The 12,093-nt window shown below is 40.1% G+C and overlaps 1 protein-coding gene and 1 long non-coding RNA gene across 4 annotated transcripts in view; one reads left to right on the forward strand and one right to left on the reverse strand.

Moving 5' to 3' along the window:
* The window catches only part of LOC128777238 (uncharacterized), a 157,053-nt gene that overhangs the window by 78,042 nt on the left and 66,918 nt on the right, over positions 1–12,093 (forward strand). The gene's annotated exons all lie outside the window — the stretch shown is intronic.
* The window catches only part of JAM2 (junctional adhesion molecule 2), a 61,553-nt gene continuing 52,375 nt past the window's right edge, over positions 2,916–12,093 (reverse strand). The window contains exons 7-11 of one of the 3 annotated variants that reach the window (XR_008422429.1): positions 11,404–11,511; positions 9,469–9,484; positions 8,977–9,120; positions 6,806–6,848; positions 2,916–4,997 (exon numbers count right to left, since the gene is read on the reverse strand). Coding sequence is in view for 2 of the 3 variants with exons in the window: in XM_053903175.1 (XP_053759150.1) it covers positions 6,814–6,848; positions 8,977–9,120; positions 11,404–11,511 (287 nt within the window). In the remaining variant the exon portion in view is untranslated. The remainder of the gene's footprint in view (positions 4,998–6,805; positions 6,849–8,976; positions 9,121–9,468; positions 9,485–11,403; positions 11,512–12,093) is intronic. The other 2 variants (XM_053903175.1, XM_053903177.1) reach the window with 2 other exon arrangements.

Raw genomic sequence — 12,093 nt, forward strand, 5'->3', positions numbered from 1 at the left:
CTCAGGACTACCTTTTCCAAAAGACCTGCAAACATTTCCTAGTGATACAGGTGTGATTAAACTAGTAACATGTGTGGAATCGGAATTGGGGAGGGTAAAGTATTAGGAAGAAGAGCCCCAGTTTCTTCAAATGCTAAGCAGTGACAGTTCAGTTGACCTCCTTTTATTTAAATAACTGCAGACACTGAAACAATTCAATGTTTTTTTAATGGCGCTATTTAAAGGTAACGGAGGAAGCAGAGTTGCTCAGGTTCTTCTCTAACCTCCCCCGAAGCACCTCCACCCACCTGCGACAGGCAAGCTGCCTGACTCCGAGGTGCAGAGGCCCGTCTAGAGGGGCCTGATCCTTTTCAGCACCTGCTTCGTCTCCCTTTCCTCACTCTGCCACTCAGGTTAGTTGTATTTTACCTTTTATAATTTCACACCTACTTTCTCATACACGTTTGAGAGAGCAGAGCACGAGCAGGGAAGGGGCAGAGAGAATCCCAAGCTGGCTCTGCACTGTCAGCACAGAGCCCGATGTGGGGTTCGATCTCACAAACTGGGCGATGATCATGACCTGAGCCTAAATCAGGAGTTGTTTGCTCAACCAACTGAGCCACCCAGATACCCCTCATATTTTTAAAAATCTGTCCTGCAACTATTTGGAGTTTGCTTCAACATCCCAATCTCTTCATTCATTATGTAAACATAAGGATTCGGGGCTGTAAGAATACTGCATTAAGTACCCTACTCCCAGGCCCTACATCATAGGGCGTTTATTGCTAACTTTTGGCCAGGGAAGTACGCGCTTTTTCCCGGCTGAATGCTACAGTGGTGCTTTGAGTCAGATGTTAAAGGCCTCATCTTCCTCAGAGCCCCTTCCTCTTTCTGGTGAGGCTGCCCCAACCCTGCAAACTCCAGCCTTTATCTGTCACTTCAGTCTGCCAGTACACTCCTTATCCTGTACTTACTACCTGAGATGTTTATCACAAATGACCTCAGCCTTCTAGGTTTTCGTGTTGAAAGTAACTTTTCTTCTCCCATGCCTGGTGTCACAGGTTGAAGTGTGTTCCCCTAAAATTCATTTATGGAAGTCCTAAGCCCCAGCACCTCCGGATGTGATTGTATTTGGAGATAGGACTTTTAGATGGGATTAAGTTAAAGTTAGGCCCTTTGGGTGGGCCTGAATCCACTCCTGACTACCATCCTTTTCAAAAGAGGGAATTTGAGTTGAAGAAAGGTACAAAGAACTGGAAAGGGACACATGTCTTATCTAGTGTTACCTCTTTTTTTTTTAAGTTTATTTATTTTGAGAGAGAATGTGAGCAGGGGAGGGGCAGTGACTGGGAGAGGGAATCCCAAGCAGGCCCCATGCTCTCAGCATGGAGCCTGATGCAGAGCTCGAACCCATGAACCGTGAGATCATGACTTTAGCTGAAACCAAGAGTCAGATGCTTAAACAACTGAGCCATCCAGGTGCCCCTCTAGTGTTACCTTTAATGATAACCAAAGAAGACTTCTGTTCTAGGCAATTTTTGCTTATTTAAATCCATTTAGTGTGGGATTTTCTTTGTCTTTGTTACTAGTTCTCTGCTGCTGCCCTTGCTTTAGCAGAGCCTATAAATGCTGGCTCTCTCTGGTTAGGGGCTGCATGTGTAAATTCTTGGGGGGCTCTTTGGGCCAGGAGGTCTTCCTGTTGTACAGATTACCTAAGTGGGAGGTCTGTTTCAACTCCACCTCTTCCAAACTCCCCTCTGTTCCCCATCCCAGTGGGACAGTCTTATTTCAGATGTTTGACCTCAGTAAGACACTGGCAAGAAGGCACAAGGCCAATTACTTTAGATGATGCCTCTGCTTGAGTACGGGAAACTTATCATTCTTGTCCTAAGAACCTGGGGAAACAGGTCCTTCACCATCTCCTGCTGTCTCCTTTGATACCTTTTGCCAACTCTTTCATCCTGCTCAAAAAAGCGATTTCCTTTTTGGCAGGCACTTACAATTTGCAATTTGCAAAATTTGGGGATAGGCAAGACAGAAAAAGGTTATGAGCTGTGAGACTGGGGAGGGGTGAACTAGCCAGAGATTACTAAGGGTGAAGAGAGGGTGTGGCATGAGAGAAGTAAGAATCTAAAAGAAAGTATGTTGGGGGCAAGAGAAGAAACATCTTGTATGAAACATCCTGGATCAGATGGACCTGTGTTTCTTAGACCATGAGCCCTTACTTCCCTTTGTGAACTTGGCAGACTGACTCTTGAGTTTGTTTCCTGGTCTGCAAATGACCACATGATCCGCTTTATAATACCATTGAGATGAATGAGATTGTATACACCTGCACCTCCATCCACCCCCACTTCACATGTATAAAATGTTTAATAGTTCTGACTTTTTATTTGCAAGGTATTTTCTTTTTCCCCCAGCATTTGGGAAGTTGGCAGGCACCCAGAAGAAAGATGAGATTCTAATCTTAAGCAGCTGAAGAGCTAAACTTGTAGCTACAGATGGTAAGAGGGCATAGTTTCCCAGGTTTTATTGAACGGTATGTGGATGACTTTTCCCCTGCACCGGTTAAATGGGCCTAAAAAGTTGAACAAGCTCAGCTATTTTTGTTAACATAGACTTTAATCAAACAAAACCACTCATGAGGTGAAGGAAATTCTTCGCAAAGTTATACTAAAAAACAATCGTTCCAGATTTAGTTAGGTTAAACCCCTAACTAAAAATAAATTAAATCTAGTTACAATAACAACAACGATAATTAAAACCAAGCAAAACTTGCTATTAGAGATTTTAGAGCCCTCATCCTTATAGAACACAATTTCACTGCAGGAAAAGAAAATCAAAACTCTCTATGAATTATAATGAGGTTTTACCTCAATATTATAATATTGTTAATATTCAAGTTCCTCAAAAGCAAATGGAAACACAAGTCCAGATATAGGTGGATATACTTTTAATAAATGGAAAACGAGTGCTCAACATTATGTCCTTTGTGTGGGAGCAAGCATCCTGTACACAATGACTTACTTAGCTACGTACAATATATTAAGATAATGTATAATATATATTTGACTCAGAGAGTGTTATATGTTAACACTTTATAAGATGAATCTTCTAGCCAAATGGCTCAGCAGCTTTCATGCGTTAGTAAGGCACTGCATGTTTTCCCCCACAATCTGTGTCATTTAAATTGAAGTTGATCTTGTGTGCTGGTAGGTATGCCTGAAGAGCCGCCTTTGAGACTCACATACACTCTTGGACCCCTGGCCATGCAACAAGAAAGCATTCCTCATACCAAACCAAATCAAAGCATGGGCGACATTTAGCTTAATTTATTTTTTATTTTTATTTTTTTTGGCAAAAGCTTATAGATAGGTGTTTTTCTCATGCTTCAGCACCAGGCGTTGGGAAAGTATGCGTGTGGGCCCAGTCCTGTCTATGCCTGCTGTTTTTGTAAATTAAGTTTTGTGGGAACACAAACGTGCCATTTATTATTGTCTACGGCTGCTTTTGTGCTACCAAGGTGGAGTCGAGTAGTTGTAACAGGCACCATAAAACCAGTATGGCTTAAAATATCTACTCTCTGGCCCTTTATAGGAGATATTGCAAGGAGTCTGGTGAGAAGCATCCAATGCCACAGAAGAGTGGGGGGCAAGGCACAGTCTGACAACAGACATCTTCCCAGTGACCTGGTGTGGTATCCAGGTACCATTTGTTGGCCCAGTGAATCCTGGAATTTGCTTTGTCTATTGGGGGAAAAATGGATTCCTTTAAAAGTAGCTTAACCATGTTCAAAGTTGTCAAAGTTTGTAAGCTTTTCATCCAGGTTTGCCCAGAACTGGAAATGCCCTACCCATATTTTATTTTCAAGATAAATTGAATAATCACAGTAAGTTATAGAAGATTATGCTTTTTAACACAGCCTAGTTACTCTTACATGGATCATTGGAATTTTCACTTTGTAACACTAGCTTGGACACCGTGGAGAAACCAGATGATTGGACCCATTTTTCATTTCATTTGTTAGACAACTCTTTCTCCTCTCTGTATCTCTGGCTCTTCAATAAGCAGGACTGGATCTGATTATTAATTCTGGACTTGACCCAGCCCAGAATTTCACTGCATGATTATCAGAGACAAATATGAAGTCCCCATCATGCAGAGAAGGGTGCCTGCCTGCAAGGTTATGTGTGTGGGGTCCAGTGGCGAGGTCTGATGTCAAGTTCACTGATGATCTTCAAAGCGGTCTTAGGAGAAGGAAACAGCAACAAGCAACTCAAGGGAAAGAAGACATTTGGGTTTGGGTTCGACTCTCAAAGTTACATTTAATGAAGAAATCAATGACATCAGGTGAGTGAGCTCTGGTCATTAGGTATTTCTTCGTGTTGTTTTTGGTTCTCAGAAATAAAAATAAACACCAAGTGCAAATCCTTGGGAATAAGACCCACTCCTGCTACCTCCCTTCTGTGAATAGATTAGTGATAAATGAGCAGTGGAATAAAGATTGTATTAGGGGAGAAAAGAGGATTCTGGTAGAAATAAGACCAGAGGTTCTTTTTGCATCTGTCAAAGTGTTTTAGAGCATCTGTCTTAGAGTGTTTTCTGAACCCTCTAAATCAGACTCTTGTACAGAAAGTGGATACAGTTTATATTTTCATGCTCTGTGGGTTCATTTCACAATCGAACTTCCTCCAGAAGTTAGGGCATTTAACATCTCATAAACCCCAGAATACTATAAAGTATTGTGATTCTTTTAAGTTTGTCCAGACACAAGAAGCCAGACCGTATTTTATTTAGGTGCTGACAGAACTATTTGTTTAAAATAACAATTTCAAGTAACTTAGCGATCATAAAAATTAGAATGAAATACCAATTTAATCTCCTCATGTACCTCCTTGCAAATGTAAGACAAAGCAGAGATTTAAATCTTTTAATAGCTTGGTGTAACAACTGTGGTTTTGGTATATCTCAAAGGTGGCATTATTTTAAATTATAAAAGATTTTGTATGCTTGAAATCCTAGGAAAAGGAAAAAAAAACAAGTTTAAGTATAATGTATTCATATTTAAAGAAATAAGTACATTTTATGAGTATAAAGCTACATGCACTATGAGAATCTTACAGGTACAACCCAGCATATATTTAACTAACTCTATTTTGCGGGGAATTAAATAAATACTAGGAGACAAGATCTTTGAAACTTTGCCTAAAGAGTAAGGAAGTAAATGTGGGAGTTAGAGCAGGAGAAATCTTATTTGCTATGGGCATACTACTGGTAGTGACAGGGTGGAGGTTGGGTGCTGCTAAGCATTCTATAATGCACGGTACAGCCCCCCCAGCAAAGACTTCTACAAAATTGTAAGATTTCATTATAGCAGAATTCATAGAAGAAATTACAAATATAATGGGGCACGTGGGTGGCTCAGTCAGCTAAGTGTCCAACTCTTGATTTTGGCTCAGGTCATGATCCCACAGTTCATGAATTCGAGCCCTGTGTTGGGCTCTATGGTGACAGTGCGGAGCCTGCTTGGGATTCTCTCTCTGTCGCTCTCTCAAAATAAATAAACAAAGCTTAAAAAAAAATTACAACATAAGAATTATAAGAAATTGTCAGTAATGCCAAGACCAAGAAATTCTGCTCTGGGGCAAATTGGAGGCTCGACAATTGGAGGCTTGACTTCTCAGTGGATGAGGGCAACTGAGAGGAAGACAGTGAAAAAAATAAAATGTTTTTGCTCTTCTGACTACACCACAAAGTATCTTTTAAAAAAACCTTTTTTTAATGTTTATTTTATTTTTGAGAGAGACAGAGCATGAGCGGGGGAGGGGCGGAGAGAGAGGGAGACACAGAATCCGAAGCAGGCTCCAGGCTCCCAGCTGTCAGCACAGAGCCTGACATGGGGCTCGAATCCATGAACCGTGAGATCATGACCTGAGCCAAAATCGGACGCCCAATTGACTGAGCCACCCAGGTGCCCCACAAAGTGTCTCTTACTGTTTGGTAGGATGCAATTATTTCATTCCACATTTAAGGAGTATTTTCTAGAAATTATAGGAGTTACATATTGCTTTCTATAAATATGGAGTTATAGACTGCTTATCTACTAATGAAAATATGATTTTGGCGTAGTAAACTACAAATAAAGTGACTTCTATGATGGAGTTTGGAGTAGACGATTTTAGGAAATCAAATTTTGACAGAAAACAAGAATCCATGCAGCAGGACGTGGGTCATAAAGTTGAGTGTATCTCAACTTTCTCCTCAGGGATTTCCTCAGGGATTTCTAGAATGTGCCTTTCAGTATTAGCAGAGGATCTTCCATATCCATAAATTTTCCAACTTCTCTGTATAACCAAAGGAGAGTCCTGGAATCACAGATCTGTTGGAAGCCATATGCTGAGGCAAGCTGACAAGAGTCAAGGTCCCTGAATCCAATGCTACCACTGTAATCCTATGAGAACTTGTGTCTTAATGTTCTTATCTATGAAATGGAGCTGATAATACCCGACTTAATGATGCTAAGAAGGCTGACTAATAATAGCAAACATCATGAAAGAAAATTGTGGTATGGCAAAGCCCCGACTGGTCTACAAACGCTGGGCAACTTTATCATACCGTCCTAGACAGAGGATGGAAACTAACATTTACTCAGCTCCCTCTAAAGACCAGTAATAATAAAAAATAAATAAATAAATAAATACCAGTAATAGACACTAGCACAAAGTATATTAAAAGTCAAAATTCATCATTTCTGTACAATCACTTCACTTCCCTGCCCCATTTCCCAAACACATCTGGTCTATAAATATGCTTTAAACATACTCACATTTTCACTCATTGTGGTGGCTTTAGATGCAGAATTACTTCTCCTGTTTATAGAATATAAAAGACAGTATTAAAAAAAAAAAAAAAGGCCAGCAATCCCAACTGAATTTCTTCCGTTTGTAGACAAATTTCACAGAGAAAGCCGTGCAGCAAGGGATTGGCCCGGGAAACCCTAGGTATCTCATTGTAGCCCTAGGACTAAAGATTTCTGTGGATTATGCCAACAGAAACTTACTCACTTTTAACTTACCAATTTTTTAACATTTAGCATTTTGAAAGCTTGATCAATTATCATCAAAGTTCACTTTTTCCCATGGGAAGAAAGCTTTACACAGTAACTAGGGTTCTAGTCATCTGTTGTAGGCTGAACTGTATTCCCCTCAAAAATTCATGCTAAAGTCCCAGCTACCAGTACCTCAAAATGTGACTGTATTTGGAGATAGAGACTTTAAAATAGTAATTAAATTCAAATAAGGTCATTAGGGTGGGCCCTAATCCAATGTGGCTGGCGGCCTTATAGGAAGAGTAAATTTAGACACAAACACAGGCAGACAGAAGACAATGTGAAGACAGAGAGAAGACTATCTATAAGCCAAGGAGAGAGGTCTGAAAGAGATCCTTCCCTTGTCGTCCTCAGAGGGAACCAACCTTGCTGTCACCTTGATCTGGACCCCTAGCCTCCAGAAGTGTAAGAAAACAATTTTCTGTTTAAGCCACTCAGTCTGTGGCACTTCGTTACGGCAGCCCTAGCAAATTAATATAACATCCAATTCATTATCCCCAAAATTTTAAGGGTGATGGATTTGACAAACGGCAAAAACATATCTAGGAGAAAAGATATTGCCTCCCAGATTCCTACCTGCGTTAACAAAGACATCGTGATTGAAGAAAAGAATTACCTTCTCGCCATAGCAATGCCAGCCTTTCCCCTTGTATAAGATGATGCTGTCCAAAACCTCCAATTACTTTCTACCTTATTCAATAAAAGTGGAAGTCCCTACAATTGCCTAGGGTGGAATGCAGAGTGGCTATATCATCAGGCAACCTGTTTTCTGAACTTTTCCCCTTTGCTACTGCTATCCCTGATAACTTGGAGGTCATCTTGGACTTGTAGTGGGATATTATTAGACAGAGAGACCAGGGTTGAGTAGGAAGTCTGGGAACAGGAAATCAAAGGCAGCTAAGTCTTCAAAATGACTTAGAAGATGAGCAAGTATCTGAGGTCACGCAGCTGAGAGTAGAGGGGAATGACCATAGATCTGGGTTGGGTCTGCCATTTCCACGTACACAGAACGGACCGTCACAAATCAAGTGCACGTAAACTTGGTGATCTCTGATTCCTAGATTTCTAATCCTAGTTAACATATGTCCCCCAAACTCCAGGTTTATACATTCTGTTACTTACTAATACCTCTTTTTGGAAGCTTAGTAGGCATCTCAAATATGAAAATTCCAAAACATTCAGACCTTCCCATCTAAGCCCCCCAAACCTGCTCCCCCTGAAGTCTTGCACATTTCAGTAAATGGTAACTCTATTCTTCTCAGATCCTTGGAGCTATCTTTGATTTTTCTTTTTCTCCCATATCCACATCCAGCAAATCAGTAAATTGTTTAAAATCTATCCAGAATCCTATCATTTCTCAACATCTCCAACACCATCGCTTTGGAACCAGCCACCATTTTCTCTCGGCTAGATTACTGGGTAGTTTCCTAACTGGTCTCCCTGCTTCCTCCACTCTACGTCACCTTATAGTTTATTCCTCACAGAACAGCTAATGTGAGCTTCTAAGAATTAAGTAACAGGATACTACTCCCTCATTCAAAACCTTCCAGCGACTTCCCATCTTACTCAGAATCAAAGTCAAACTCCTCACAACTGCCCGGAAGGGGCTCCATGTAATCTGGCCTCCATTACTTTTGTGCATCCCCTCTCTCCATTGTCCTCAATCTGTTTCAGCCACACCAATCCCCTCGATATGCCTCAGATACTCCAGGCAAGCCGGGCCTCAAGACCTTTCCATCCGTTCTTTCTCCTCTGCTTGAATGCTCTTCTCATGGGTATCAGACAGATTTCTGCTCCTTCGGGTCTTTCTCAAATATCACTTCATCAGTGAGGCCCTTCCTAACCACCCTAAAGGACAGTCTCCACTCCCACCCTGTGCATTCTCTTACCCGCTTTAGTTTTCGCCATAATACTATGACAATCTGACAAACTGCAGAGTTTACATTTGTGTGTATTGTCCATCTTTTTCAATGTAAGCTCCGTGAGGCAGAGAGTTATTTGGTCTGTTTTGTTCACTGCCGTATTGCCATTCCCTAGGACAGGGTTGGGCACAAAATAAGTATTCAATTAAATGTGAAAATGCTGTTAAGTAAAAACTTATTTGAAAATTTTCAATTTAGCAAAATACAGCAAATATATTTTCCAAAGTAGTACTATGGAAATGCCTACGGGGCAAATTAGTGACTACATTTCTTCTCTAGGTAATTGAGCAACATTGACAGATAGGCATGAGGCATGAGGTGGGATGTATTTCTTGATAAGTATGAGTCACTTCCGTAGGATACTTCACAACCAACTTTTCATGTTTGACTTGAAACAGATGATTAACAGAAAATTAGTTGAGGTGGGGGAAAGGCATGCATTTAAGAAAGTATACTTACTGGAACGAGGTCTCTTCTACAAAAGAATAAGTGTATATCATTAATGCAAGAGTTAATATGGTATGATGCAGATTAATATATTAATATATTAACATAATATATGTTAATATATTAATATAAAAGTGAGTTTAGGCTTAATTTCTTTTTCTCAATCTTGATTCTCTCTTGTTATATCCGTACTTTCTAACCAAGGTTGGCAAACATTTTCTGTAAAGGGCCACTAGGCAAATATTTAAGCTTTGTAGGCCAATAGGTAAAACTGAGGATATTATGTAGGTACTTGTATAATAAGAGAGAACAAGTTTCCAAAAATTTTTATTAATAAAACTCAACATATAAAGATAATCAAAGTCTTAAGTATAGGTCTATTAATCGGAAGACTAGAATTCTTCTTTGGGGAGGGAATAACATTTCTCTTAATTAAGATTCAAAGTTAGTGTTCCTTGTTACCAAACAGATTGCAAATGTTCATTTGTAAAAACCATTTTTAGCTTGTGGGCCACAGAAAAACAGGTGGCAGGCAGGATATGGTCCACAGGTCATAGTTTGCCAATTCTTATCGGAAATGCAAGCAAGTTTAAGAAAATGATCCTCTTGCATAGGTTGTGGAGTAATGTTCTTCACTAATGAATTCGTAATACCCAAGGAGAATCTTTAATTATTTTAAGAAAAATGTATTCACCAAGTCTCCAATAAAAACATTCAGACAGATACTTTTTACAAGTGGAGATAAAGATGGCAAGAATTCTGGAGTAATCTTATCTGTCTGTACTTTCACTGGTGGCCAGCAGGGGGACTCAGCTGGATTTCATGCAGAAAGTTACATTTACACTAGTCTAAGACTGGAGCACTAAGGAAAAGAGCTATTAATTCACAGAGCAGTTATTCTTAATTATAGGGAACATTCTTGAAACAATGCTCATGGAAACATTTTATGACATAGTATCTATTTATAGGTTAAGTTTTGTGTTGCATAAAATGTTTTTTAAACCTAAATTCTAAAATTAATGTTCACTGTGAAACAATGGGTCTAAAACTTGCTTATGCTATAAATGTACTCTTCTGTTAAAAAAACCTCTGCTTTCTACACTATTGCCAATGGACGCGATGAAGTTCTACAGCTTTTGAGCTCTCAGATAATTTTAAAGACCGGGAGTAGAGAAATATGTTAAGAGAATAAAACATTATTTTTTTCATAATTCATATTATAATCACTCATATCAAACATATTTTATCATCAAATGGGGGTGTGGAGTTATAAAAAGTCTAAACTTGAAGAAGTAAAAACTATGTGGGGCACTTAGGTGGCTCAGTAAGTGGTTAAACGCCCAACTCCTGATTTTCACTCAGGTCATGACTTCATGGTTCCTGAGATCAATCCTGGCATCAGGCTCTGCACTGACACCGGGGGGCCTGCTAGAGAGTCTCTCTCTTTGCCCCTCCCCCACTTGTTTTTATTGAATAATTCTCTTGTATATACAGTGGTGCTAAATTTGATATTCCACATTCCGCTGTTCGACGCTGATAGAATATTTCACTGAAACTTCTTATGATAAAAGTGGAAATCAATTTACATCTTGAGATATGTAATTCCTAACGTAAAGAGATCTTAAATACATGTAAATATACTGGAACTATCCATGGATGTTGACTATCTCCCAGTAAGTGCTGCGGCATTACGCCACTCCAGGGCGCCTCTCACATACTCTGTGGTGTTTCCTGAATGTTCCGATGAGGCAGCTCTGCCTTTTGTCCCTATGTTTGCCAAAGTGCTTCATAACTCACCTACATGTCATGTTGAACATTTTCTTCTGCAGAAAAACCAATGAAAAATAGTATCTAGGGTTTGTTAGAACTAATTGGGAGAAACAATGTCTCATAAGAAAACTATATCCACCGGAAGTTGTCTAGCAAAGAAGGGTGAAATCCACTTACTTGAAAAGTAGCCTTTCCTCTGAGCATAGCACACACCAAGGCCACAAACAGAAATCACAAAGGCCACACCTACTACAGCTGCTATGATGCCACGTATGTTGAGATTGTCTGGAATGCAAAATAAACCCTGCATGAATTTGGGTCAAACAGACAGACAGATGTAGTTATTGAATTGAAAAAAAAAATCACAAAAGCTCCCCTTGGCTTCTATACCATAAACATGGATAGTTTCATGCTGTTAAAGCCTGTTCAATTGACTCACTTCCAGGACAATGTTCAAAATTGCTTGAAAATATTAACAGAGGGCGCCTGGGTGGCTCAGTCGGTTGGGCGTCCGACTTCGGCTCAGGTCACGATCTCGCGGTATGTGAGTTCGAGCCCCGCATTGGGCTCTGTGCTGACTGCTCAGAGCCTGGAGCCCGTTTCAGATTCTGTGTCTCCCTCTCTCTCTGACCCTCCCCCGTTCATGCTCTGTCTCTCTCTGTCTCAAAAATAAATAAATGTTAAAAAAAAAAAATTTAAAAAAAGAAAATATTAACAGAATTAAGTTTTGAGGGGCACCTGGGTGACTCAGTCGGTTAAGCAGCTAACTCTTCGTTTCAGCTTAGGTCATGATCTCACTGTTCGTGGGATTGAGCCCCACCTCAGGGTCTGTGAAGGGCCCGCTTGGGATTCTCTCTCTCCCTCTCT

Source organism: Panthera pardus, unplaced genomic scaffold, assembly GCF_024362965.1.
Source record: "Panthera pardus isolate Hobbes unplaced genomic scaffold, ASM2436296v1 HiC_scaffold_16, whole genome shotgun sequence".
Classification (NCBI taxonomy): domain Eukaryota; kingdom Metazoa; phylum Chordata; class Mammalia; order Carnivora; family Felidae; genus Panthera; species Panthera pardus.